The 26,017-nt window shown below is 44.4% G+C and overlaps 1 protein-coding gene across 5 annotated transcripts in view; it reads left to right on the forward strand.

The window, feature by feature from the left end:
- The window catches only part of usp19 (ubiquitin specific peptidase 19), a 205,714-nt gene that overhangs the window by 72,902 nt on the left and 106,795 nt on the right, over nucleotides 1-26,017 (forward strand). For all 5 annotated transcript variants that reach the window (XR_010977002.1, XM_068052211.1, XM_068052208.1 and 2 more), the window contains exon 4: nucleotides 9,086-9,222. Coding sequence is in view for 4 of the 5 variants with exons in the window: in XM_068052211.1 (XP_067908312.1) it covers nucleotides 9,086-9,222 (137 nt within the window). In the remaining variant the exon portion in view is untranslated. The remainder of the gene's footprint in view (nucleotides 1-9,085; nucleotides 9,223-26,017) is intronic.

The following is a 26,017-nucleotide window of genomic DNA, read 5'->3' on the forward strand; positions in this document are numbered from 1 at the left end:
TTGAAGTACTGTATATTTGAGTATCATACGAACATACGAATTAGGCACAGGCGTAGGCCACTTGGCTCCTCGAGTCTACTCTATCATTCAATAAGTTCATGGCTGAACTGATTACTCCACATTCCTCCCTATCCCGATAACCTTCCACCCTCTTGCTTATCAAGAATCTATCTACCTCTGCCTTAAAAATATTCAGACTCTGCTTCCACTGCCTTTTGAAGAAGAGAGTTCCAAAGACTCACGACCCTCTGATAAAATTTCTCCTCATCTCGGTCTTAAATGGGTGACCCCTTATTTTTAAACAGTGACCACACAAGAGGAAACATCCTTTCCACATCCACCCTGTCAAGACCCCTCAGGATCTTATATGTTTCAATGAAGTGGTCTCTTACTCTTCTAAACTCCAGCGGATACAAGCCAAGTCTGTCCAACCTTTCCTCATAAGACAACCCACCCATTTCAGGTATTAGTCTAGTGAACCTTCTCTGAAATGCTTCCAACACATTTACATCCTTAAATAAGGAGACCAATACTGTACACAGTACTCCTGATGTGGTCTCACCAATACCCTGTATAACTGAAAATAACCTCCCTACTTATTGTACTCCATTCCCCGCGCAATAAATGAAAACATTCTCTCATATATATTACATCTATTATATCAATAGAGCCTGCCATGTAAATAGTGTTTAATGAGCTGTAGATTACTGTAATCTAATTGTGGACTTCAGGTGACATCCTGAGGTTTGCTCCAGCACTTCATAATGACTAGTCAGTCTCGTGTGGCATTGAAGACAGGAAGTGAGGGCCAATCATAGTCTTGAGGTGATGCGGAGTTAGAGAGGGCGGAATATCATTCGAGCAGGATGCTCAGATGTAATTCAGTACCGATTTTAAAATCATACATTCTGCCCTTGTTTAATAACTATGAAATCAAATTATATTGTTATGACCGAGGCGGGAGGAGTGCACTGTTCAGTCCAACTTCTCCACGGGTCACAGCATATCAATAAATTTTCCCATTTACCGAAGAACAGCCAATTAGATACTCTTTGTGCCCCAGAATAAAGCACACAAACCAGGTTACTTAAATCAACAATAAAATTAACTATTATCACACTAAGTCTTAACCAGTAATTAAGTAAATCTATATACGAAAAGATTTTAAACTCCTTTATTCTCCCTAGCCCTCATGCACACACACACATCGAAAAACTGGTTAACTGGGGGGGAAAAAATTGGCTTACAGCTGTTTCATAGGAATAAAAGGGATAATAAAATAATTTAGTTTGGCACATTCTAGTAGGAAGTTCTTTGGTATGGTGAGGTGTCCCAGAGTTGCATAGTTGGATGCGACTCAAAGTCTTTCCAGGCGAGGTTGATGAACAGTCTGTGATGGGTAGGTGTTCAAGGCAATTCAACTACAGAAATCTTCACATGAGTTCTTCCGTTAGGGATGTAGCAACAGGTCTGCTGAGGTCTTACAGCAGCATGATAGCGATAGACGATTTCTTCAGATTTCAGGATTTCTTAAAATGCAGGAGGCAACAGGAACCACACTTAATGTAGGGATTCTTCAGGAACTGGAGGCAATAGGAATCTGTTACCTTTGAAATACGGGGTTTCTTCTCGAGTTTCAGGATTCCTTTACAGAGAGAGGTAATTCTTCTTGTCTGGGTTTTCCTCTCTGATCTCCAGGCAGGTCAAAACCAAGTTTCAAATGCCTGCTCTTTGTCCAACTGGCTTTTTTTTAAGAAGGTCCAAAGTGAAACCAAAACCTTCCTAAACAGGTCACTTGTCCAGACGTAGTCTCTCTTGTCATTCACAGAGTAGCTCTGAGGAGGTTAAACCCTTTGCTGGTTTCCCTGAAATGATGGGCTTTCTGTTCCTTGTTTACAAATACAGCTTTTTACAGGTGTCTCAATGTCCACTAAAAATCCTTTAGTTTTCAAAAACACACGGAATTCTAAGTTTCAGTACAAAACAAAACATTTTAATGCCTCCGCCATTTTTGAATGCATTCCATTACATTGTAAAAAGAAAACACAAGTTGAAAACATTTTAAACACAGTTTTGCACTCATGCCCCCATTCACTGTACTGGTAGTTAACACAATTTTGTTTTTCACCATCTTTACTCATATAACTCAACAAAGTTACATTCGTGACAAAGCACCTGCGATAACATTGTTTTTTCCAGAAATGTGTGCAATCTTTAAGTGATAAGGCTGTAACAATAAACTCCATGGGAATAATCTGGCATTTTGGGTCTTAAATTTTTCCACAAAGGTTAATGGATTATATATGGGTGTTTCTCTGTAGTCATGGCAGACATATACTTCAAAATGTTTAACAGCCAACAATAGGCCTAACGTCGTTTCTTGCACAGTGGAGTACTTTTTTTGGTGCCGATTTAGTTTTTGGAAAGGAATCCCACTGGTTTTTCTATGCTCAACTTGTCATCTTATAATAGGACGACACCGACCCCCACCCCATCACTAGCATCAATTGTTACCTCGAAGGACTTAGTAAAATTTGGAGCAGTCAACACTGGTTCATTAGTCAAAATTGCCTTTAGCTTTTCAAAAGATGCCTGGCATTCCCCTGACCACACTACCTTGGTTTTCTTTTACTGCAGCAAATCTGTTAGTGGAACAGCTACAGCACTGAAATTTGGTACAAACTTTCTTTAGAAACCATACATCGCCAAAAACCTCATGATTTCACACTTAGCCTTAGGGATAGGGAACTCAACAAAGGCTTGTACTTTTGCTGTTCTTGGCAACACTTGTCCTTGCCCCAAGAACAAAGAACAGTACAGCACAGGAACAGGTCATTCGGCCCTCCAAGCCTGCGCCGATCTTGATTTCTGCCTAAACTAACACCTTCTGCACTTCCGGGGCCCATATCCCTCTATTCCCTTCCGATTCATGTATTTGTCAAGATGTCTCTTAAACGTCGCTTTTGTATCTGCTTCCACCACCTCCCCTGGCAGCATGTTCCAGGCACTCACCACCCTCTGTGTAAAAAAACTTGCCTTGCACATCTCCTCTAAACTTTGCCCCTCGCACCTTAAACCTATGTCCCCCAGTGACTGACTCTTCCACCCTGGGAAAAAGCTTCTGACTATCCACTCTGTCCATGCTGCTCATAACTTTGTAAACCTCCATCATGTCGCCCCTCCACCTCCGCCGTTACAGTGAAAACAATCCGCGTTTTTCCAACCTCTCCTCATAGCTAATGCCCCCCAGACCAGGCAACATCCTGGTAAACCTCTTCTGTACCCTCTCCAAAGCCTCCACGTCCTTCTGGGAGTGTGGCGACCAGAATTGCGCACAATATTCTAAGTGTGGCCTAACTAAGGTTCTGTACAGCTGCAACATGACTTGCCAATTTTTATACTCTATGCCCCAACCGATGAAGGCAAGCATGCCGTATGCCTTCTTGACTACCTTATCCACCTGCGTTGCCACTTTCAGTGACCTGTGGACCTGTACGCCCAGATCTCTCTGCCTGTCAATACTCCTAAGGGTTCTGCCATTTACTGTATACCTCCCACCTGCATTAGGCCTTCCAAAATGCATTACCACACATTTGTCCGGATTAAACGCCATCTGCCATTTCTCCGCCCAAGTCTCCAACTGATCTATATTGTGCTGTATCCTCTGACAATCCTCATCATTATCCGCAACTCCACCAACCTTTGTGTCGTCCGCAAACTTACTAATCAGACCAGCTACATTTTCCTCCAAATCATTTATATATACGACAAACAGCAAAGGTCCCAGCACTGATCCCTGCGGAACACCACTAGTCACATCCCTCCATTCAGAAAAACACCCATCCACTGTTACCCTCTGTCTTCTATGACCGAGCCAGTTCTGTATCCAACTTGCCAGCTCACCTCTGATCCCGTGTGACTTCACCTTTTGTACCAGTCTGCCATTAGGGACCTTGTCAAAGACTTTACTAAAGTCCATATCGATAACATCCACTGCCCTTCCTTCATCAATCATCTTTGTCACTTCCTCAAAAAACTCAATCAAATTAGTAAGACACGACCTCCCCTTCACAAAACCATGCTGCCTCTCGCTAATAAGTTCGTTTGTTTCCAAATGGGAGTAAATCCTGTCCCGAATAATCCTCTCTAATAATTTCCCTACCACTGATGTAAGGCTCACCGGCCTATAATTTCCTGCATTATCCTTACCACCCTTCTTAAACAAAGGCACAACATTGGCTATTCTCCAGTCCTCTGGGACCTCACCTGTAGCCAATGAGGATGCAAAGATTTCTGTCAAGGCCCCAGCAATTTCTTCCCTTGCCTCCCTCAGTATTCTAGGCTAGATCCCATCAGGCCCTGGGGACTTATCTACCTTAATGCTTTGCAAGACACCCAACATCACCTCCTTTTTGATAATGAGATGACTGAGACTATCTGCACTCCCTTCCCTAGGCTCATCATCCACCAATTCCTTCTCTTTGGTGAACACTGATGCAAAGTACTCATTTAGCACCTCGCCCATTTCCTCTGGCTCCACACATAGATTCCCATCTCTGTCCTTGAGTGGGCCAACCCTTTCCCTGGTTACCCTCTTGCACTTTATATATGTATAAAAGGCCTTGGGATTTTCCTTAATCCTGTTTGCCAATGACTTTTCATGACCCCTTTTAGCCCTCCTGACTCCTTGCTTAAGTTCTTTATATTCCTCAAGTGCTTCATCTGTTCCTAGCCTTCCAGCCCTTACAAATGCTTCCTTTTTCTTTTTGACTAGGCTCACAATATCCCGTGTTATCCAAGCTTCCCGAAACTTGCCTTTCTTCCTCACAGGAATATGCCTGAGATAGGTCACTCTTGCTTTTACGAATTCACGTTTTGCCAGATTTACCACTAAATCAGCTGCTTGTATGTTTTAAGAGTTTCTAGCTGTTTTAACTGTTCTTCCAAGTGTTACTGTATATTAGCACATCATCAAGATACACTACACAGTTGGGAACACTGGCTACCACTTGATTCATTAGTCTCTGAAAAGTTGCTGGGACTTTTTCTTAACCTGAATGGCACCACTCTGCATTGGTAAAGACTGTCTGGTGTGACAGAAAGATGATATTTCTTTAGCTCGGGATGTTAATGGAACTTGCCAGTATCTCGAACAAATCTATCCTTGTAAGAAAGATGGCACTGCCCACTCTGTCAATACAGTCTTCCAAGCGAGGAATTGAGTAGGAGTCTGCCTTTGTTACTGCATTTACTATTCTGTAGGCTATGCAAAGTCTGGTTGACCCATCAGGTTTAGGCACTAATACTATTGGTGAGCTCCAGCTGTTTTGACTAGGTTCAGTTAAGTTGTTTTCCAGCAGATATTGGATTTCTGCTTTTTCTTGGGCCTGTTTGTCTGGACTTAAGCGGTAAGGATGCTGTTTTATCCGAACGGATTCCCTACATCCACATGTGTGGCGAAGGTTGTACATCCTGCCTTATCCCTACAGATTCTTTTGAATGCTGTGAGTAGCCTTGTTAGGTCTTCTCGTTCTGCTTCTAAATACGAAAGCATAGTGTCCAATCTTCCTAGCCGTTCTGTATTCGCTAACCAGGTAGGAGGAAGTGCAATCTGAGAATTGTCTCTGCCTCCTTCTGCCTCATCCTCACAATTCTTTTCCTTCTCAACAGTCCCTATTACCTGACATACCTGTACTGGCTTATTTTCCTCCCTGTGATAATATTGCTTTAACATATTGACGTGGCATAGCTGATTCTTTTTCCAGCGATCTGGGTGTCGATCAAACAATTTACCGTACCAATTCTTTTGACCACTGAACCGTGCTTTTCATGGTTCACCCAGTAAAGGTAATAATACCAATACCTCATCCCCTGGTTGAAATGTTCGAGTCTTTGCATTCTTGTCTGCCCATTTTTTCATAGTGGTTTGGAATGCTTTAAGGTGTTCCTGAGCTCCATTGCAAGCTTTTGTGAGCCTTTCCCAGAACTCGGATACGTAGTCTGGTGCAGAACATTCATCCCTCTGTTCTAAGAGTCTCTCTTTGATTAGTCTTAGAGAACCTCTTATCTCATGTCCATAAACTAATTCAAAAAGACTAAAACCTTTAGACTCGGTGACTCTGTAGTGGCAAATAAAAGAAAGTCTAGCCCTTTATTCCAATCATGGAGATACTCACGACAGTAGGCTCTAATCATCGTTTTGAGAGTTTGATGGTACCTTTCTAAAGCTCCCTGTGTCTGTGGGTGAGTTTAACTGTTTGATACCCAAATTACCCTTAACTTCTTGAAATATCTTGGACAAAAAATTGGAACTTTGATCCGATTGAACATCAATTGGCAATCCATATCTTGTAAAGAATTGGGTTAACTTCTCTACTATTACCTTAGCAGTAATTATCCTCAAGGGAATGGTCTCTGGGAATTGAGTAGCCATATCCATGATAGTGAGTATATTTTGGTGTCCCGCTTTTGCTTTTGTTAAGGTCACCAGTAAAGGACACAGTCTACCAATACCCTACTAAATGGTTCCTCAGGAACTGGTATGCGAATTAGAGGTAGCGGTTTTATGTCAGGTTGCAGTTTTCCCACAATCTGGCATGTATGGCATGTTTCACAAAACTGCACCACATCCTTTGTAAGACCTGGCCAGTAATAATGTTGACTTTTACGTGTTTTGGTCTTCCGGATCCCCATAGTCCTGTAGCATTTTCATGTGCTGACCTGAATAATTCTCGGTGATACTTAGGTTGTACCACTACTTGTTGAACAATCGTCTGTTCTTCATCTGCAGTTCTATGAGGTAGTCTCCATTTCCTCATCAGAACCCCACCTTCAACATAATAGCCTTCTGGAACTCCTTTTGCCTCTGCTTCTGTCAGAGCTGATTGTGCTATTTTATATAACTCTGGATCAGCTTCTTGTGCTGCGATTAGAGAATATTTGTTAAACATTTCATTTGGTTTTAGTGACTGGAAGCCAGTGCCCAGTGGCGTACCGCAGGGATCTGTGCTGGGTCCCCTATTGTTTGTCATTTATATAAACGACATAGATGACTATGTGGGGGGTAGGATCAGTAAGTTCGCGGATGACACAAAGATTGGCCAAGTGGTTAACAGTGAGGTGGAGTGTCTTAGGTTACAGGAAGATATAGACGGGATGGGCAAATGGGCAGAAAAGTGGCAGATGGAATTGACCGCTGAAAAGTGTGAGGTGATACACTTTGGAAGGAGTAATGTGACATGGAAGTATTCAATGAATGGCCTGACACTGGGAAGTTCCGAGGAACAAAGGGACCTTGGCATTTTTGTCCATAGATCTCTGAAGGCAGAAGGGCAGGTTAATAGGGTGGTGAAAAAGGCATATGGGACACTTGTCTTTATCAGTTGAGGCATAGATTACAAAAGCAGGGAGGTCATGTTGGGGTGTACAGAACTTTGGTAGGGCCACAGCTGGAGTACTGTGTGCAATTCTGGTCACCACATTATAGGAAGGATGTGATTGCACTGGAGGGGGTGCAGAGGCGATTCACCAGGATGTTGCCTGGGATGGAACATTTAAGCTATGAAGAGAGGTTGGATAGGCTTGGGTTGTTTTCACTGGAGCAGAGAAGATTGAGGGGTGACCTGATCGAGGTGTACAAGATTGAGGGGCATGGACAGGGTGGATAGGGAGCAGCTGTTCCCCTTAGTTGAAGGGTCAGTTACGAGGGGTCACAAGTTTAAGGTGAGGGAGGTTTAAGGGGGACTTGAAGAACTTTTTTACCCAGAGGGTGGTGAAGGTCTGGAAAGCCCTGCCTGGGAGGGTGGTAGAGGCAGGTTGCCTCACATCCTTTAAAAAGTACCTGGATGAGCAGTTGGCACATCATAACATTCAAGGCTATGGGCCAAGTGCTGGCAAATGGGATTATGTAGACAGGTCAGGTGTTTTAATGCATCGGTGCAGACTCGATGGGCTGAAGGACCTCTTCTGCACTGTATTATTCTGTGATTCTGTGATTATCTAAATCACCAAGGAAAGTTTCAGATATTTGGCTATCTGGCTGTAGTGCCAATTTTACCCCGGACAATAGAACTTGTTTCGCCATTGCTCGGGTTACTACACACGCAGGAAATATTCCAGGAACTTTTTCCGGTAATTGTTTTGTTTCTTTAACTTCACTTGGTTTCTCTGTGACTACAGGAGAAACGGATACTTCTGTTGCAGCCAAATTATTCCCTAGCAGTAGGTCAATTCCATCTACCAGCAAACTATAGACAACTCCTACAGTTACCATTCCAGACATTAGGTCACACTCTAGATGCACTCAATACAGAGGTACGGGTATTTACTTCCTGCCAATACCATTAACTAATACTCTAGCATTCAGTGCGCTCTCTGGTGGAAATGCTATACCTTTCCCCAGCAAAAGAGGTTGGGTTGCTCCTGTATCCCTAAGTATAACTCTAGGTTTGCTTGCCTCAGTTGAGGGATAAGGAGTTACTTTTCCTTTCAACAAGAATTCCCTGTAACTTTGAGGTATCTTATTCTCAACCCCTACATTCACTTTGTTTTTTGTATCTGGTTTTACAGCTGCCGTCAAAGCTACAGCCTGATCTGCTGTACTCTCAGTCAAAGCCCCTTTTTCCCAACAGGCCCCATGGGTTTAACTCTCAACTTCCAGCATTTTGAACGAAGATGCCCCACTTTGTGACCATGATAACACTTAGGCTTGCGGACCTCACTTCTGCCATCAGCACCTTCCTTTCTGGCCTGAGGAAGGTATTCTGGGACATTCCCAGCTGTCCCTGGTTACTTGCCTTCCTTTCACTCTCCCACCTTCTGTCGTTCTCAGGTTTGTGGGGGTGACGAACAAAGGGTTTTGGGTTATACACAAGCTGAAGATCAGCGATTTCTGCTGCTTGTCTGGCTTTTGTAACCTTCTGGTTCTCTACATGAGTTCTCACTACTGGAGGGATTGAATTTTGTGCTATAAATTCAGTGTAATTCTATTGGTGCCTTTCTGCTTCTAATCCCTCAAATTGATCCCAGCTGTATCTTTTGTGTATTTTTAAAAATCTTACATTTTTTCCCCTTGTTTGTAATGTAGATGGACGCAAATGGAGTTGTCAATTCCATGAAGACATTGAGAGTTCATGCAGCAAACTGCAGTACAAGGAGAAGGGAAACTTGCTTCAGCTCATCATGCCAAAGAAGATTCCTCTGCACACATGGCCATCCCTCATGGTACTGTCAATCACAAATATGTGTAACAACTGCTCATGTTTCTAACATGAGAAAAGCAGCCAAGATCCATAGTTCAAGGCGTAACCAGGGTTAAAGGGAGAGAAAATGAAGTACATCAGGATGCAGTGATTGGGTGACGTCTAGCTTTGATTTTAAAAGCCTGATGGTTGTAGAAGAAGACAAGGCAATAAGATGTTTCAAGGAAGAATGAGTTAGTGTGGGATGACAAAATGAATATTGACTTGAAAGGCAGAAAAACTTGCTTTTATATAGGACCTATCAAAACATCTGGATGTTCCAAAGCCTTTTTGAAGTGTAGTCACTGTTATAATTTAGGAATTGTGGCAGCCAATTTCCACACAGCAAGATCCCACAAAGCAATGAGAAAAATGACCCGATAAACTGTCTTGGTGATGGTTGATAAATATTGGCCAGAATACTGGGGAGAACTCCCCTGCTCCTCTTCCAATAGTGCTGTGGGATCTTTCACATCAACCTTAAAGGGAAGACAGGACCTCAGTTTAACGTCTCATTCAGAAGACAGCATCTCCAACAGTGTAGTACCCCCTCAGTACTGGCACTGAGTGTGTCAGTCTGGATATTGGGGCTCAAATGTCTGGAATGGGGTTAGAACCCAGGGCTTCTGACTTAGAGGTGAGAGTGCTACCAAGTCGAGACTGGTGTCTGGTTGAATACAGTGAGGGAGCAGGAAAGGAATGAAAGGCTGTGTATTAAATTGAGCAAAGGCATAGTTCAGAGGTCATAGATTCATTTACGGCATAGAAGGAGGCCATTTTTCCCATTGAGTCCATGCCGCAGAGCAATCCAGTTAGCCCCCCTCCCCCGCTCGATCCCCATTGCCCTGCAAGTTTATTTCCTTCAAGTGCCCATCTGTTTCCTTTTTGAAATCTGCTTCCACAACCCTGGTGGGCAGTGTGTTCCAGGTCATTATCACTTGCGTAAAAATAAAAGGTTGTTCCTCACATTCGCCCTGCATTTCTTGCCCAAAACCTTCAATCTGCGTCACCTAGTCCGTGTACCATCAGTTAATGGGAACTGTTTTTTTTCCTTGTCTATCTTAACTAAGCCTGTCATAATCTTGTGCATCTCTATCAAATCTCCCCTTAATCTCCTTTGGTCCAGGGTGAACAACCCCAGCTTTTCCAATCCAAGCGTGAAACTAAAATCCTCCATCCCTGGAACCATTCTGATAAATCTCCTCTGCACCCTGTCGAGGACCCTCACATCCTTCCTGAAGTGTGGTGACCAGAACTGGACACAATACTCTAATTGGGATCTAACCAGAGCTTTATAAAGGTTCAGCATAACTTCCCTGCTTTTTGTACTCAATGCCTCTATTTGTGAAGCCCAAGGTCCCATGTGCTTTGCTAACCTCTCTCTCAATGTGTCCTGCCACCTTCAAAAATTGATGTACATGCACCCCCTGGTCTCTCTGTACCTGCGCACTCTTTAGAACTGTGCCATTAAGTCTCTGTTGCCTCATCCCATCCCTTCAGTCTATGTTGCCTCATCCCATCCCTTCTGCCAAAAAGCATCACCTCACAGTTGTCTGTATCAAATTGCATCTGCCACTTGTCTGCCTAACATATGTTGCGGGCGGTTCGTATCATCCTGCCATTCCTCCACGTTTGGGATCATCGGCAAATTTTGAAATTCTACTCTATATTCCAAGATCCTAGCACTGTTCATTGGGGAACACCACTGACTACCATTTTCCAGTCTGAAAAACAACCATTTCTCCGAATCGCTGTTTTCTGTCCTTAAGTCAATTTTTTTTATCCAGTTGGACTCTGACCCTCCCTATTCCATGAGCCTCAATTTTGTTAACCTGCCATTTATGTGTTATTTTATCACATTCGTAAAATCCATAGACAATATCCACCGCATCCCCTTCATCAACCTTCTCTGTTACTTCATCAAAAAAGTCAATTTGGTTAGTCAAGCATGATCTGCCTTTTACAGATTTGTGCTGGCAATCCTTAAAAAAAAATTCCAACTTCTCCAAGTGCCTGTTGATTTTTCCCTGATTATTTTTTCTAAAACCTACCCACCACTGATAAACTAACTGACCTGTAGTTGCTAGGACTGTCCTTACACCCTTTCTTGAATAAGGGTGACACATTTGCCACTCTCAAATCCTCTGACACCTCCCCCAGGTTCTAGGGAAGATTGGAAGATTATAGCAAGCCCTTCTTTCTCCACCCCCACTTCCTTTAGCAATATGGGATGCAAGCCAAGGTGACTTATCCACTCTGACCATAGCCAGTCTTTTTAATATCACCCCCTCTCAATTTTTACCCTATTCATTGCCTCTACTCTCTCCGCATCTACCGACATTTTGTCAGTCTCCTCTTCCTCAGTAAACACTGATGCAGAGTATTCATTAAGTATTCTGGTCTTGTCCTGTGCCTCTTATATTACCCTTCTTTGTCCCTAATAGGTCCCACCCCACCTCTCACTACCCACTTACTGTTTACATGCAGGTAGAAGATTTTTGGGTTCCCTTTTATGTTGACTGCCGGTCTTATTTTCCTCTTTACTTCCCCTCTCAACTTATTGTATTTAGCCTGGTTCTCACTTGAAGAATTCACTTGACATGAATTATACTCCCTTTTTTTTGTTTCATTATTATCTCTATCTCCCTTGTCATCCATGTAACCCTGTATTTTGTTCCCCTACCTTTGCCCTGTACCTGAACCATCTCTTCCTTAAAAGTAACCCATTGTTCCATTGCAGTTTTTCCTGTAAGTCTTTAGTTCCATTTTACCCTGGGTCAATCCCTTCTCATCGCATTGAAATTATCCCTCTTTCAATCTAGCTGTTCTACAGTATATTGTTCCTTGCTTTTCTGCATTACGAGTCTAAACCTTATGATACAATGATCACTCTTACCCAAGTGCTTCACAACAGACACTTGGTCCATTTGGCCCACTTCATTTCCCAGCACCAAATCCAGCAAGAGATCCTTCCTGGATAGGTTAATTGGCCATTATAAATTGCCCCTAGTATAGGTAGGTGGTAGGGGAATGTAGGGACAGGCGAGGATGTGGTAGGAATATGGAATTAGTGTAGGATTAGTATAAATGGGTGGTTGATGGTCGGCACAGACTCGGTGGGCCGAAGGGCCTGTTTCAGTGCTGTATCTCTAAAACTAAAACTAAAAAAAAAACTAAACATACTGATCAAGGAAGTTCTCCTGAACACATTTCAGAAATATTCCCCCGTTCTTTTCCCTTTACTCTAACATTGTCCCGAGTGATATTTGGGTAATTAAAGTACTGCAGTATCACCACTCTATAGTTCTCGCACATCTGTGATTTCCCTGGAGATTTGCTGCACTATCTTTATCTCACTATTTGGAAGTCTACAGAATCCTGCTCATAGCGTGATCATGCCCTTTTCGCTTCTCAGCTCTAACCAAATGGATTCTGTCCTTGCCCCTCAAGGACATCTTCCCTTTCCAACACTACAATGTCTTTCCTAATCAGTACTGTCACCCCACCTCTCTGTTTACCTTCTCCAACTATCTGAACACTTCATATCCTTGTATATTAAGCGCCCAGTCCTCACCATTTTAAGCCATGTTTCTGTTATCACCACTACGTTGTATTCCCATGCTGCTATTTGTGCTTGGAGCTGACCAACTTATTCGCTGCACTTTTTGTATTTACATACATGCATTGTAATCCTGTCTGTGAAGTGGTCATTGTAATATCAATTAAATTGAAATTGAGAGCGACCAAAAAAAGTTCCAATACGGTGGGGAGAGAGGAATTAGAAGCTGGAAGTAAGAGTTGATTGCTTGTTGGATAGTGAGCTCTATCCTGCCCAGGAATGAGGAATGGCTGGAAACACTGCAGGTAAGGTCATAGTAGTTCAGATCATTGGACTTTAAAGCACATTGAATTAAGGGAGTAGACGAATTTGATGCTAAAGAAGAAATGCAAGGTGTTGGAGGCTGTTTTAGCAATGGAGAAAACTGGAGTCCTCTTATGGAAACTCTGTTCATCAGCAGTTACAACCCATTGATCTATATCATGATTCTTTTGCAGACCAATATAGATAGCTGTAATGAAAGTACAGTTGAATGTTAAAGAATAGAATGACTGAGGCAGCAAACTAATGCAAGTTTAAAAAGTAATGCCTTATCTGTTACTATTCCAGCGTGAATTACGGCAAATTAACATTTGGTGATGAGGTATTGGCTGTACCTGTGGTCAGCTCCGGTACCAGTTCAAAAATGAACATACAACATATGAACACACTAATTAGGAGCAGGAGTAGGCAATTCAGTCCCTCGAGTCTGTTCTGCCATTAGATAAGATCATGGCTGATCTGATTGTGCCCTCAACTTTACTTTCCTATCTATCCCCGATATCCTTTGATTCCCTTGTCAATCAAGAACCTGTCTAACTCTGCCTTAATATTCAATGACCCAGCCTCCATTTCTCTCTCTGGGGAAGAGAATTCCACAGCCTAACGAGAAAAAAAAGTCTCATCTCCATCTTAAATGGGAGACTCCTTATTTTTAAATTGTCTCCTGGTTCTAGTCTCTCTCATTAGGGGAAACATCCTCTCAGCATCTACCCTGTCAAGTCCCCTCAAGATCTTGTATGTTTCCATAAGATCACCTCTCGTTCTTCGAAACTCCAATAGATACAGGCACAACCTGTCTGCGCTTTCCTCATAGTATAGCCCCTTCATCCCAGGAATCAGTTGAGTGAACCTTCTCTGAACTGTTTCTAATGCAATTTTCTTAAGTAAGGAGGCCAAAACTGTACACAGTACTCCAGATGTGGTCTCACCAACGTCCTATACAACTGTAGCAAAACTTCCTTCCTTTTATATTCCATTCCCCTTGCAATAAATGACAACATTCCATTTGCCTTCCTAATTACTTGCTTTACCTGCATGTTAACTTTTGTGATTCATGTACCAGGACACCAAGATCCCTCTGTACCAGATTTCTGCAATCTCTCTCCGTTGAAATAATATAATGTACTGCGTTTCTGTTATTCCTGTCATATTCTCTACCACATCCCCACTATTCTCCTACCACCTACCTACACTAGGGGCAATTTACAATGGCCAATTTACCTATCAACCTACAAGTCTTTTGGAGGTGGGAGGAAACCGGAGCACCGGCGAAAACCCACGCAGACACAGGGAGAACTTGCAAACTCCACACAGGCAGTACCCAGAATCGAACCCGGGTCGCTGGAGCTGTGAGGCTGCGGTGCTAACCACTGTGCCGCCCGTTGAGTGTTATGAAATATCTCAAGATACGAACAGAATTGATAAAGGGGAGTCGGTGGATGTAGTAGACTTGGATTTTCAGAAGGCTTTTGATAAAGTCCCCCACAGGAGGTTGGTTAGCAAAATTAAAGCACATGGGATAGGAGGTAATATACTGGCATGGATTAAGGATTGGTTAACAGGCAGAAAGCAGTGAGTAGGAATCAACTGGTCATTCTCGCGTTGGCAGGTTGTTACTAGTGGGGTACCGCAAGGATCAGTACTTGGGCCCCAGCTGTTCACAATATATAATCAATGATTTGGATGTGGGGACCAAATGTAATATTTACAAGTTCGCGGATGACGCAAAACTGGGTGGGAATGTGTTTGAGGAAGATGCAAAGTGGCTTCAAGGGAATTTGGACAGACTTGGGGCTCTTTCTGGGGTAGGTGGGACCTCTACAAACAGGATGGTCTTCACCTGAACCAGAGGGGTACCAATATCCTGGGGGGGAGGTTTGCTAGTGCTCTTCCGGGGGGTTTAAACTAATTCAGCAGGGGAATGGGAACCCAAATTGTAGTGCCAGTGTACAGGATGTTGAGAGTAGTGAGGTCAGGGATATGGTTACAAGGAAGCAAGAGGGCACTGGCAAGCAAGAACCTGGTTTAAAGTGTGTCTATTTCAACGCCAGGAGCATCCGGAATAAGGTGGGTGAGCTTGCAGCATGGGTTGGTACCTGGGATCTCGATGTAGTGGCCATTTCGGAGACATGGGTAGAGCAGTGGCAGGAATGGATGTTGCAGATTCCGGGATTTAGATGTTTCAGTAAGAACAGAGAAGATGGTAAAAGAGGGGGGGGGGGTGTGGCATTGTTAATCAAGGAGAGTATTACAGCGACAGAAAGGACGTTTGAGGACTCATCTACTGAGGTAGTATGGGCTGAGGTTAGAAACAGGAGAGGTGAGGTTACCCTGTTGGGAGTCTTTTATAGACCTCCGAATAGTTCCAGAGATGCAGAGGAAAGGATAGCGAAGATGATTCTCGACAGGGGTGAGAGTAACAGGGTAGTTGTTATGGGGGACTTTAACTTTCCAAATATCGACTGGAAATACTATAGTTCGAGTACTTTAGATGGGTCAGTTTTTGTCCAGTGTGTGCAGGAGGGTTTTCTGACACAGTATGTAGACAGGCCAACCAGGGGCGATGCCACATTGGATTTGGTACTGGGAAATGAACCCGGCCAGGTGTTAGATTTAGATGTAGGTGAGCACTTTGGTGATAGTGATCACAATTCGGTTAGGTTTACCTTAGCGATGGGCAGGGACAGGTATATACCGCAGGGCAAGAATTATAACTGGGGGAAAGGAAATTATGATGCGATTAGGCAAGATTTAGGATGCATAGGATGGGGAAGGAAACTGCAGGGGATGGGAACAATCGAAATGTGGAGCTTATTCAAGGAGCAGCTACTGCGTGTCCTTGATAAGTATGTACCTGTGAGGCAGGGAGGAAGTTGTCGTGCGAGGGAGCCGTGGTTTACTAAAGAAGTTGAAGCGCTTGTCAAGAGGAAGAAGAAGGCTTATGTTAGGATGAGACGTGAAGGCTCAGTTAGGGCGCTTGAGAGCTACAAGCTAGCCAGGAAGGATCTAAAGGGAGAGCTAAGAAGAGCAAGGAGAGGACACGAGAAGTCATTGGTGGATCGGATCAGGGAAAACCCTAAGGCTTTCTATAGGTATATCAGGAATAAAAGAATGACTAGAGTTAGATTAGGGCCAATCAAGGATAGTAGTGGGAAGTTGTGTGTGGAATCAGAGGAGATAGGGGAAGTGTTAAATGAATATTTTGCGTCAGTATTTACAGTAGAGAAAGAAAATGTTGTTGTGAATACTGAGATTCAGGCTACAAGGCTAGATGGGATTGAGGTTCACAAGGAGGAGGTGTTAGCAATTTTGGAAAGTGTGAAAATAGATAAGTCCCCTGGGCCAGATGGGATTTATCCTAGGATTCTCTGGGAAGCTAGGGAGGAGATTGCAGAGCCTTTGTCCTTGATCCTTATGTCGTCATTGTCGACAGGAATAGTGCCGGAAGACTGGAGGATTGCAAATGTTGTCCCCTTGTTCAAGAAGGGGAGTAGAGACAGCCCTGGTAATTATAGACCTGTGAGCCTCACTTCGGTTGTGGGTAAAATGTTGGAAAAGGTTATAAGAGACAGGATTTATAATCATCTTGAAAAGAATAAGTACATTAGAGATAGTCAGCACGGTTTTGTGACGGGTAGGTCGTGCCTCACAAACCTTATTGAGTTTTTCGAGAAGGTGACCAAACAGGTGGATGAGGGTAAAGCAGTGGATGTGGTGTATATGGATTTCAGTAAGGCGTTTGATAAGGTTCCCCACGGTAGGCTATTGCAGAAAATACGGAAGTATGGGGTTGAAGGTGATTTAGAGCTTTGGATCAGAAATTGGCTAGCTGAAAGAAGACAGAGGGTGGTGGTTGATGGCAAATGTTCATCCTGGAGTTTAGTTACTAGTGGTGTACCGCAAGGATCTGTTTTGGGGCCATTGCTGTTTGTCATTTTTATAAATAACCTGGAAGAGGGTGTAGAAGGGTGGGTTAGTAAATTTGCAGATGACACTAAGGTCGGTGGAGTTGTGGATAGTGCCGAAGGATGTTGTAGGGTACAGAGAGACATAGATAGGCTGCAGAGCTGGGCTGAGATGGCAAATGGAGTTTAATGCGGAAAAGTGAGAGGTGATTCACTTTGGAAGGAGTAACAGGAATGCAGAGTACTGGGCTAATGGGAAGATTCTTGGTAGTGTAGATGAGCAGAGAGATCTTGGTGTCCAGGTGAATAAATCCCTGAAGGTTGCTAACCAGGTTAATAGGGCTGTCAAGAAGGCATATGGTGTGTTAGCTTTTATTAGTAGGGGGGTCGAGTTTCGGAGCCACGAGGTCATGCTGCAGCTGTACAAGACTCTGGTGAGACCGCACCTGGAGTATTGCGTGCAGTTCTGGTCACCGCATTATAGAAAGGATGTGGAAGCTATGGAAAGGGTGCAGAGGAGATTTACTAGGATGTTGCCTGGTATGGAGGGAAGGTCTTACGAGGAAAGGCTGAGGGACTTGAGGTTGTTTTCGTTGGAGAGAAGGAGGAGGAGAGGTGACTTAATAGAGACATATAAGATAATCAGAGGGTTAGATAGGGTGGATAGTGAGCGTCTTTTTCCTCGGATGGTGATGGCAAACACGAGGGGACATAGCTTCAAGTTGAGGGGTGATAGATATAGGACAGATGTGAGAGGTAGTTTCTTTACTCAGAGAGTAGTAAGGGCGTGGAATGCCCTGCCTGCAGCAGTAGTAGATTCACCAACTTTAAGGGCATTTAAGTGGACATTGGATAGACACATGGATGAAAATGGAATAGTGTAGGTCAGATGGTTTCACAGCTCGGCGCAACATCGAGGGCCGAAGGGCCTGTACTGCGCTGTAATATTCTAATTCTAATACTTGGTGAGTGGGCAAGAATGTGGCAGATGGGATATAATGTGGAAAAATGTGAGGTTATCCACTTTGGTAGGAGGAATAGAGGTGCAGAGTATTTCTTAAATGGTATGAGATTAGAAAGTGTAGTTGTACAAAGGGACCTTGGTGTCCTCATCAGTAAGTCACTGAAAGCTAACATGCAGGTGCAGCAAGCAATTAAGAAGGCAAATGGTATGTTAGCCTTTATCGCAAGAGGATTTGAGTGCAGGAGTAGTGAAGTCTTGCTTCAATTGTATAGAACCTTGGTTAGACTGCACCCAGAGTACTGTGTGCAGTTCTGGTCCCCTTACCTTAGGAAGGATATTATTGTCATAGAGGGAGTGCAACGAAGGTTCACCAGACTTGTTCCCGGGATGGCGGGACTGTCCTATGAAGAGGGATTGGGGAAACTGGGCCTGTATTCTCTAAAGTTTTGAAGAATGAAAGGTGATCTCATTGAAACCTACAGAATATTTAAAGGGATAGACAGGGTAGATGCAGCTAAGATGTTTCCCCTGGTTGGGGAGTATAGTACCAGGGGACATGACTTCAAAATAAGGGGGAAGCCACTTAGGACGGAGATGAGGAGAAATTTCTTTACTCAGAGGGTTGTGAATCTTTGGAATTCTCTACCCTAGAGGGCTGTGGAAGCTCAGTCATTGAGTATGTTTAAAGTAGAGACTGACAGATTTCTAAATACAAATGACATAAAGGGATATGGGGATAGTGTGGGAGAAAAAGGCATTGAAGTGGATGATCAGCCATGATTGAATTGAATGGTGGGGCAGGCTCAATGGGCTGAGTGGCCTACTCCTGCTTCTATATTCCTAAGAACACAAAAAGGAGGAGTAGAGCGTACTAGCCGTTGAACATGCTTTGCCATTCAATACGATCTTGGCTGATCTTAGGCTTCAACTCCACTTTCACGACACACACAAAATATCCTTAAACGTCTACCATTGCATCTCTACTGACCTACCCCTTAACCTAATTTCCCAGTTCACTTTAGCCAGCTCAGTCTTCATACCCTTGTAATTACCTTTATTTAAATTTAAAACACTGGTCTTAGACTCACTCTTCTCTCCCTCAAACTGAAGGCACTCATTGCAGTCACCTGAGCAGCATCTAGTGGCCAGCCTCCAGTCCTGCTCATAGCATTTTGGAGTGAAGAAATTCTAACTCCAGAACTCTGTTAATAGTGTTATCACATTGTCCTTTCACACTCTGTGACTGGGTGGTACGGTGGGTTATCACATTGTCCGTGCACTCTGGGACTGAAGGTTGCAGTGAAATTTCAAACTGTTCTTTCACACTCTGGGATTGGGAACTGCATTGGATTCTCTCACGGTTCTTTCACAATCTGGCATTGGGTGTTACAGTAGTTAATCATACTGTCCTTTCAAAGTCTGGAGCTGGGTGGTAAAGTGAGTTCGAGTAAGCTAGAGTAGGAATAATTTAACTGAGGGAAAGCTAACTTCAATGGGGTAAGAATGGATCTGGGCCAGATAAATTGAAATTAAAGGTTGGCAGGAAAAACAATAGCTGAACAATGGGCTACCTTCAAAGGTGAGATATTTTGGGCACAGCCAAGGTATATTTCCTTGAAGGACAAAGGTCATAGAGTGATACAGCACCAAAACAGGCCCTTCGGCCCACCGAGTCCGTGCTGACCATCAACCACCTATTTATACTAATACTACATTAATCCCATTTTTCCCCTCTCATATCCCCACCTTCCCTCAATTCTCCTACCATCTACCTACACTAGGGGCAATTTTTACAATGGCCAATTTACCTATCAACCCGCAAGTCTTTGGCATGTGGGAGGAAACCAGAGCATCCGGAGGAAACCCACGCGGTCACAGGGAGAACTTGCACACTCCACACAGGCAGTACCCAGAATTGAACCCGGGTCGCTGGAGCTGTGAGGCCGCGGTGCTAACCACTGTGCCAGTAGGGCAAATAAATCCAGAACTCCCTGGATGACAAAAGAGATAGAGATGAAGATGAATAAGAAAAAGTGTGCTTATGGCAGATGTCAGATAGATAATACAATGGAGAACCAGGCTGAATGTAGAAGGTTCAGAGGGAAGTGAAAAAGCAAATAAGAGAAGCAAAGAAAGCGTATAAAAAGAAACTGGCAGCTAACATAAAAGGAAATCCCAAAGTCTTCTATTGGCATATAAATAGTAACAAGGTGGTAAAAGGTGACCGAGGGCTGATCAGGGACCAAAAAGGGGGATTTACGCATGGAGGCAGGGGGAATAGCTGAAGTATTAAATGAATACTTTGCATCTGTCTTTACCAAGGAAGAAGATACTACCCAGGCCACTGTGAAAGAGGAGGTAATTAATACACTGGAAGGATTTAAAATTGATGAGGTATTAGATAGCCTATCTATATTTAAAGCTGATAAAGCACCAGGGCTGGATGAGATGCATCCAAGGATATTGAGGGAAGTGAGAGTGGAAATTGTGGAGGCACTGGCCATAATTTTCCAGTCTTTCTTAGACTCGGGGGTGGTGCTAGAGGACTGGAGAATTGCAAATGTTACACCCTTGTTCAAAAAAGGGTGTAAAGATAAGCCCAGCAATGACAGGCCAGTCAGTTTAACTTTGATGGCGGGGAAATTCGAGAAGCAATAATTTAGGACCAAATTAATAGTCAGATGGACAAATGCAGGTTAATTAAGGAAAGCTAGCATGGATTTGTTAAGGGAAAATCATGGTAAACTAACTTGCTGGAGTTTTTTTGGAGAGTGAACAGTGAGGGTTAAAGAGGACATGTTAATGTTGATGTGGTGTACATGGACTTTCAAAAGACATTTGATACAGTGCCACAGAACAGACATGTGAGCAAACTTGTAGTTCATGGAATACAAGGGACGGTAGCAACGTAGATGCAAGATCGGCTGAGTGACAGGAAACAGAGTAGTGGTTAATGGATGTTTTTTGGACTGGAGGAAGGTTTGTAGTGGAGTTCCCCAGGCGTCATTGTTGGGACCTCTGCTTTTCCAGATATATATTAATGACCTAGACATTGGTGTACAGGGCACAATTTCAAAGTTTGCAGGCGATACAAAATTTGGAAGCATTGTGAACTGCGAGGAGGACAGTGTAGAACTTCAAAAGGACATAGACAAGTTGGTGGAATGGGCAGACACGTGGCAGATGAAGTTCACTGCAGAGAAATGTGAAGTGGTTCATTTTTGTAGGAAGCACATGGAGAAACAATATAACATGAAGGGTACAATTCTAAAGGAGGTGTAGCGCAGAGGGACCTGGGTGTATATGTCCATAAGTCATTGAAGGTGGCAGGACAGGTTCAGAGAACAGCTAATAAGGCATACAGTATCCTAAGCTTTATTAGGGGCATAGTGTACAAAAGCAAGGAGGTTATTTTACATAAATAAAAGCAATTGTATCCCCTTACGCCCCCATCTCAATGAATTTCATGCTTGGCATGACGTTGAGCTCCTCTTCTGTCGCCTTTACCTCTGTGCTCACTTCTTTGACCAGGAGTCCTACCCCCAACCAGCAGACCCATTCTCCCACCTCCAGCATTCCCCCTCTGGCCTCTAACCTGCTGTTGATCTTTTCATTGAAAACTGTCGTCGAGACATCGGCCATCTCAATTTCTCTGCCCCCCCCCCCCCCCCCCCACTCACTCTAACCTGCCCCCCTCTGAACTTAATACACTCTGTTCTCTCAGGTCTATCCCCGACATTGTCATCAAACCTGCAGACAAGGGTGGTGCTGTTGTTGTCTGGCGTACTGACCTCACCTTGCAGAGGCTGAGCACCAACTTTCAGACACTTCTTCCTACTTCCCCCTGGACGTGACGTTACCACTGAACATCAAGCTACTGTCCACAGAACTGTTAGTGATCTCATCTCCTCTGGAGATCTTCCCTCTACAGCTTCCAACCTCATAGTCCCACAACCCTGCACAGCCCGCTTCTACCTCCTTCCCAAAATCCACAACCAGGACTGTCCTGGCAGACCCATTGTTTCAGCCAGTACCTGCCCCACTGAACTTATTTCTTCTTATCTTGACTATATCTTTTTTCCCCTGGTCCAGTCTCTTCCCACCCACATCCGTGACTCTTCTGGCACCCTATGTCATTTTGACAATTTCCAGTTTCCTGGCCCGAACTGCCACCTCTTCGCTATGGACGTCCAATTTCTCGACACCTCCATCCTCCACCAGGACGGTTTGAAGGCTCTGCGCTTCTTCCTTGAACAGAGGCCCAACCAGTCCCCATCCACCACCACCCTCCTCCGTCTGGCTGACCTTGCTCTCACATTGAACATCACTTCTTTCAACTCCACTCACTTCCTTCAAGTAAAAGGTGTTGCTATGGGTACCTGCATGGGTCCTAGTTATGCCTGTCGTTTTGTGGGATATGTCGAACATTCCTTGTTCCAGTCCTACTCAGGCCCCCTCCCCCAACTCTTTTTCCAGTACATTGATGACTGTATCGGTGCCATTTCCTGCTCCCGCCCAGAACGAGAAAACGTTATCAACCTTGCTTCTAATTTCCACCCTTCTCTCACCTTTACATTGTCCATCTCTGACACTTCCCTTCCCTTCCTCGACTTCTCTGTCTCCATCTCCGGAGATGGGCTGTCTACTAATATTCATTATAAGCCCACTGACTCCCACAGCTACCTCGACTACACTTTTTCACACCCTGCCTCCTGTAAGGACTCCCAGCATCTGCTCTGATGATGCTACCTTCCACGACAGCACTTCTGATATGTCTTCCTTTTTCCTCAACCAAGGATTCCCCCCCACTGTTGTTGACAGGGCCCTCAATCGTGTCCGACCCATTTCCCGCACCTCTACCCTCAGCCCTTCCCCTCCCTCCCAGAACCGCGACAGGGTTCCCCTTGTCCTCACTTTCCACCACACCAGCCTCCAGATCCAAAGGATCATCCTCCACCATTTCCACCACATCCAGCATGATGCCACTACCAAACGCATCTTCCCCTCCCTTCCCGTCAGCATTCCGAAGGGATCGTTCCCTCCACGACGCCCTCGTCCACTCCTCCATTACCCCCATCACCTCGTCCCTTCCCATGGCACCTTCACCTGCAATCGCAGGAGGTGTAATACCTGCCCATTTACCTCCTCTTCCCTCACTATCCCAGGCCCCAAACACTCCTTTCAGGTGAAGCAGCAATTGAGTATACTGTATTCACTGCTCACAATGCAGCCTCCTCTACATCGGGGAGACCAAACACAGATTGGGTGACCGCTTTGCGGAACACCTCCTCTCAGTCTGAAAGCATGACCCCGAGCTTCCGGTTGCTTGCCATTTCACCACCCCCTCCCCCTCCCAACCCCCGGCTCTCATGCTCATAGTGTTCCAGTGAACATCAACGTAAGCTGGAGGAACAGCATCTCATTTACCGATTTAGGCACACTACAGCCTGCCGGACTGAAGACTGAGTTCAATAATTTCAGTGCATGATGGGGCCCCCCCTTCTTATTTTTAGTTTTTTCTTCATTTTTATTTGTTTTATTTTAGTTTGTTTAGCTTGTTTCTATTGTGCCTACCCACTTTTTTTTCATGTTTGTGCTTAGAGCCAGGCTGTTCATTTCACAGTCAATTCACCCCCTCTCTGTACACCATTAACATACAGTTTGATTTTGTTCCATGACCTTCTAGCCAGTTATTCTCTCTGACCTTGTCCTATCAGCACCTCTTTTATTAAACCTTGCCCACTCATGCTTTACTTGCTTAAAACCTTTTACTTTTCTAATATCTGCCAGTTCTGATGAAGGGTCACTGACCTGAAACGTTAACTCTGTTTCTCTCTCCACAGATGCTGCCAGACCTGCTGAGTATTTCCAGCATTTCTTGTTTTTGTTTGAGGTTATTTTACACTTGTATACGACACTAGCTCAGCCTCAGCTGGAGTATTGTGTCCACTTCTGGGTGCCGCACTTCAGGAAGGATGTGAAGAGATTCGATAGAGAATACAGACAAGATTCATGAGAATGGTTTCAGGGTTAAGAAACTTCAGTTATGAAGATAGATTGGAGAAATTGAAGCCGTTTTCCTTGATGAGAAGGCTGAGAGAGATTTGATCGAGGTATTCAAAATCATGAGGGGTCAGGACAGAGTAGATAGAGAGAAACTGTTCCCACTTGTGAGAGGATTGAGAACGAGAGGACACATTTAAAGTAATTGGCAAAAGAAGCAAAGGCAACATGAGAAACTTCTTCACACAGCGAGTGGTTTGGATTTGACTGAGTATGGCATAAAGGAGCCCGAGCAAAACTGTAGTCAATGGAAATCAGGAAAAAAAACTCCGCTGGTTGGTGTCATACCTAGTGCAAAGGAAGATGGTGGTACTTGTTGGAGGTCAATCATCTGAGCTCCAGGACATCACTGCAGGAGTTCCTCAGGGTAGTGTCGTCGGCCCAACCATCTTCAGCTGCTTCAGCAATGATCTTCCTTCAATCATAAGGCCAGAAGTGGGGGTGGTCGCTGATGATTGCACAATGTTCAGCACCATTCGTAACTCCTCAAATACTGAAGCAGTCTGTGTAGAAATGCAGCAAGACCTGGACAATATCCAGGCTTGGGCTGATAAGTGGCAAGTAACATCTGCACCACATGCCAGGCAATGACTATCTTCAAGAGAGAATCTAACCATCTCCCCTTGACATTCAATAGCATTACAATTGCTGAATCCCCCACTATCAACATCCTAAAAGTTACCATTGACCAGAAACTGAACTGGAGTAGCCATATAAATACCGTGGCTACAAGAGCAGGTCAGAGGCTAGGAATCCTGCAGTGAGTAACTCACCATCTGACTCCCCAAAGCCTGTCCACAATCTACAAGGCACAAGTCAAGATTTGTGATGGAATACTCTCCACTTGCCTGGATGGGTGCAGCTCCAACAACACTCAAGAAGCTCAGCACTAATCAGGACAAAGCAGTCCGCTTGATTGGCACCCCATCCACAAACATTCACTTCCTCCACCACCGACGCACAGTGGCAGCAGTGTGTATCATCTATAAGATGCACTGCAGCAACATACCAAGGCTCCTTCGACAGCACCTTCCAAGCCTGTGACTTCTCCCACCTAGAAGGGCAAGGGCAGCAGATGTATGGGAACACTACCAGCAAGTTCCCCTCCAAGCCACATGCCATTCTGACTTGGAACTATATCGCCGTTCCTTCGCTGTGGCTGGGTCAAAATCCTGGAACTCCCTCCCCTAACAGCACTATGGATGTACATGCCCCACATGGACTGTAGCAGTTGAAGAGGCAGCTCACCACCACCTCTCAAGGGCAGTTAGGGATAGGCAATGAATTCGGACCCGGACAGTGATGCCTGCATCTCATGAAGATCTGGAATGCACTGCCTGAGTGTCTGGTGGAGGCTGATTCAATTGAGGCACTCAAAAGGGAATTCGACTGTTCTCTGAAAAGGAAGAATGTGCAGGGTTACGGGGAGAAAGTGGGGGAATGGCACTAGATAAATTACTCATTTGGAGCCAGTGCAGGCCGTCTCCTGCACTGTAACAATTCTGTGATTCCGTCCATGTACACTGATACTGGAAGTTGCAGTGTTCTTGTTCTTTCACACTCTGGGACTGGGGGCAATGTATTTTCAACACTCTTTCCAAACTCTGGGTCTGGGTGGTGCAGTTAGTTATCATATTGTTCTCTTTCACTATCAGACTGAGAGGTATATTAAGTTATCACACTGCCCTTCCACACTCTGGGACTGGCTGGTACAGTGGATTGTCAAACTGTCTAAGGCCACACTGGCACTGGATGGAACTGTGTAACTTCACACTCTGGGATTGGTTGATACAGTGGTTTATCGCACTCTCCTTGCACACCCTGGAACTGGGTGGTAAAGTGGGTTTCCCACACGCCCTTTAAGCCCCATCTGTGGTAATAAAAACAAAAAAATGCTGCAAGTGCTCAAGGTCAGGCAGCATCTGTGGAGAGAGAAACAAGAGTTACTGTTTCAGATCAATGACCT

This window comes from Heterodontus francisci, chromosome 19, assembly GCF_036365525.1.
Source record: "Heterodontus francisci isolate sHetFra1 chromosome 19, sHetFra1.hap1, whole genome shotgun sequence".
Classification (NCBI taxonomy): domain Eukaryota; kingdom Metazoa; phylum Chordata; class Chondrichthyes; order Heterodontiformes; family Heterodontidae; genus Heterodontus; species Heterodontus francisci.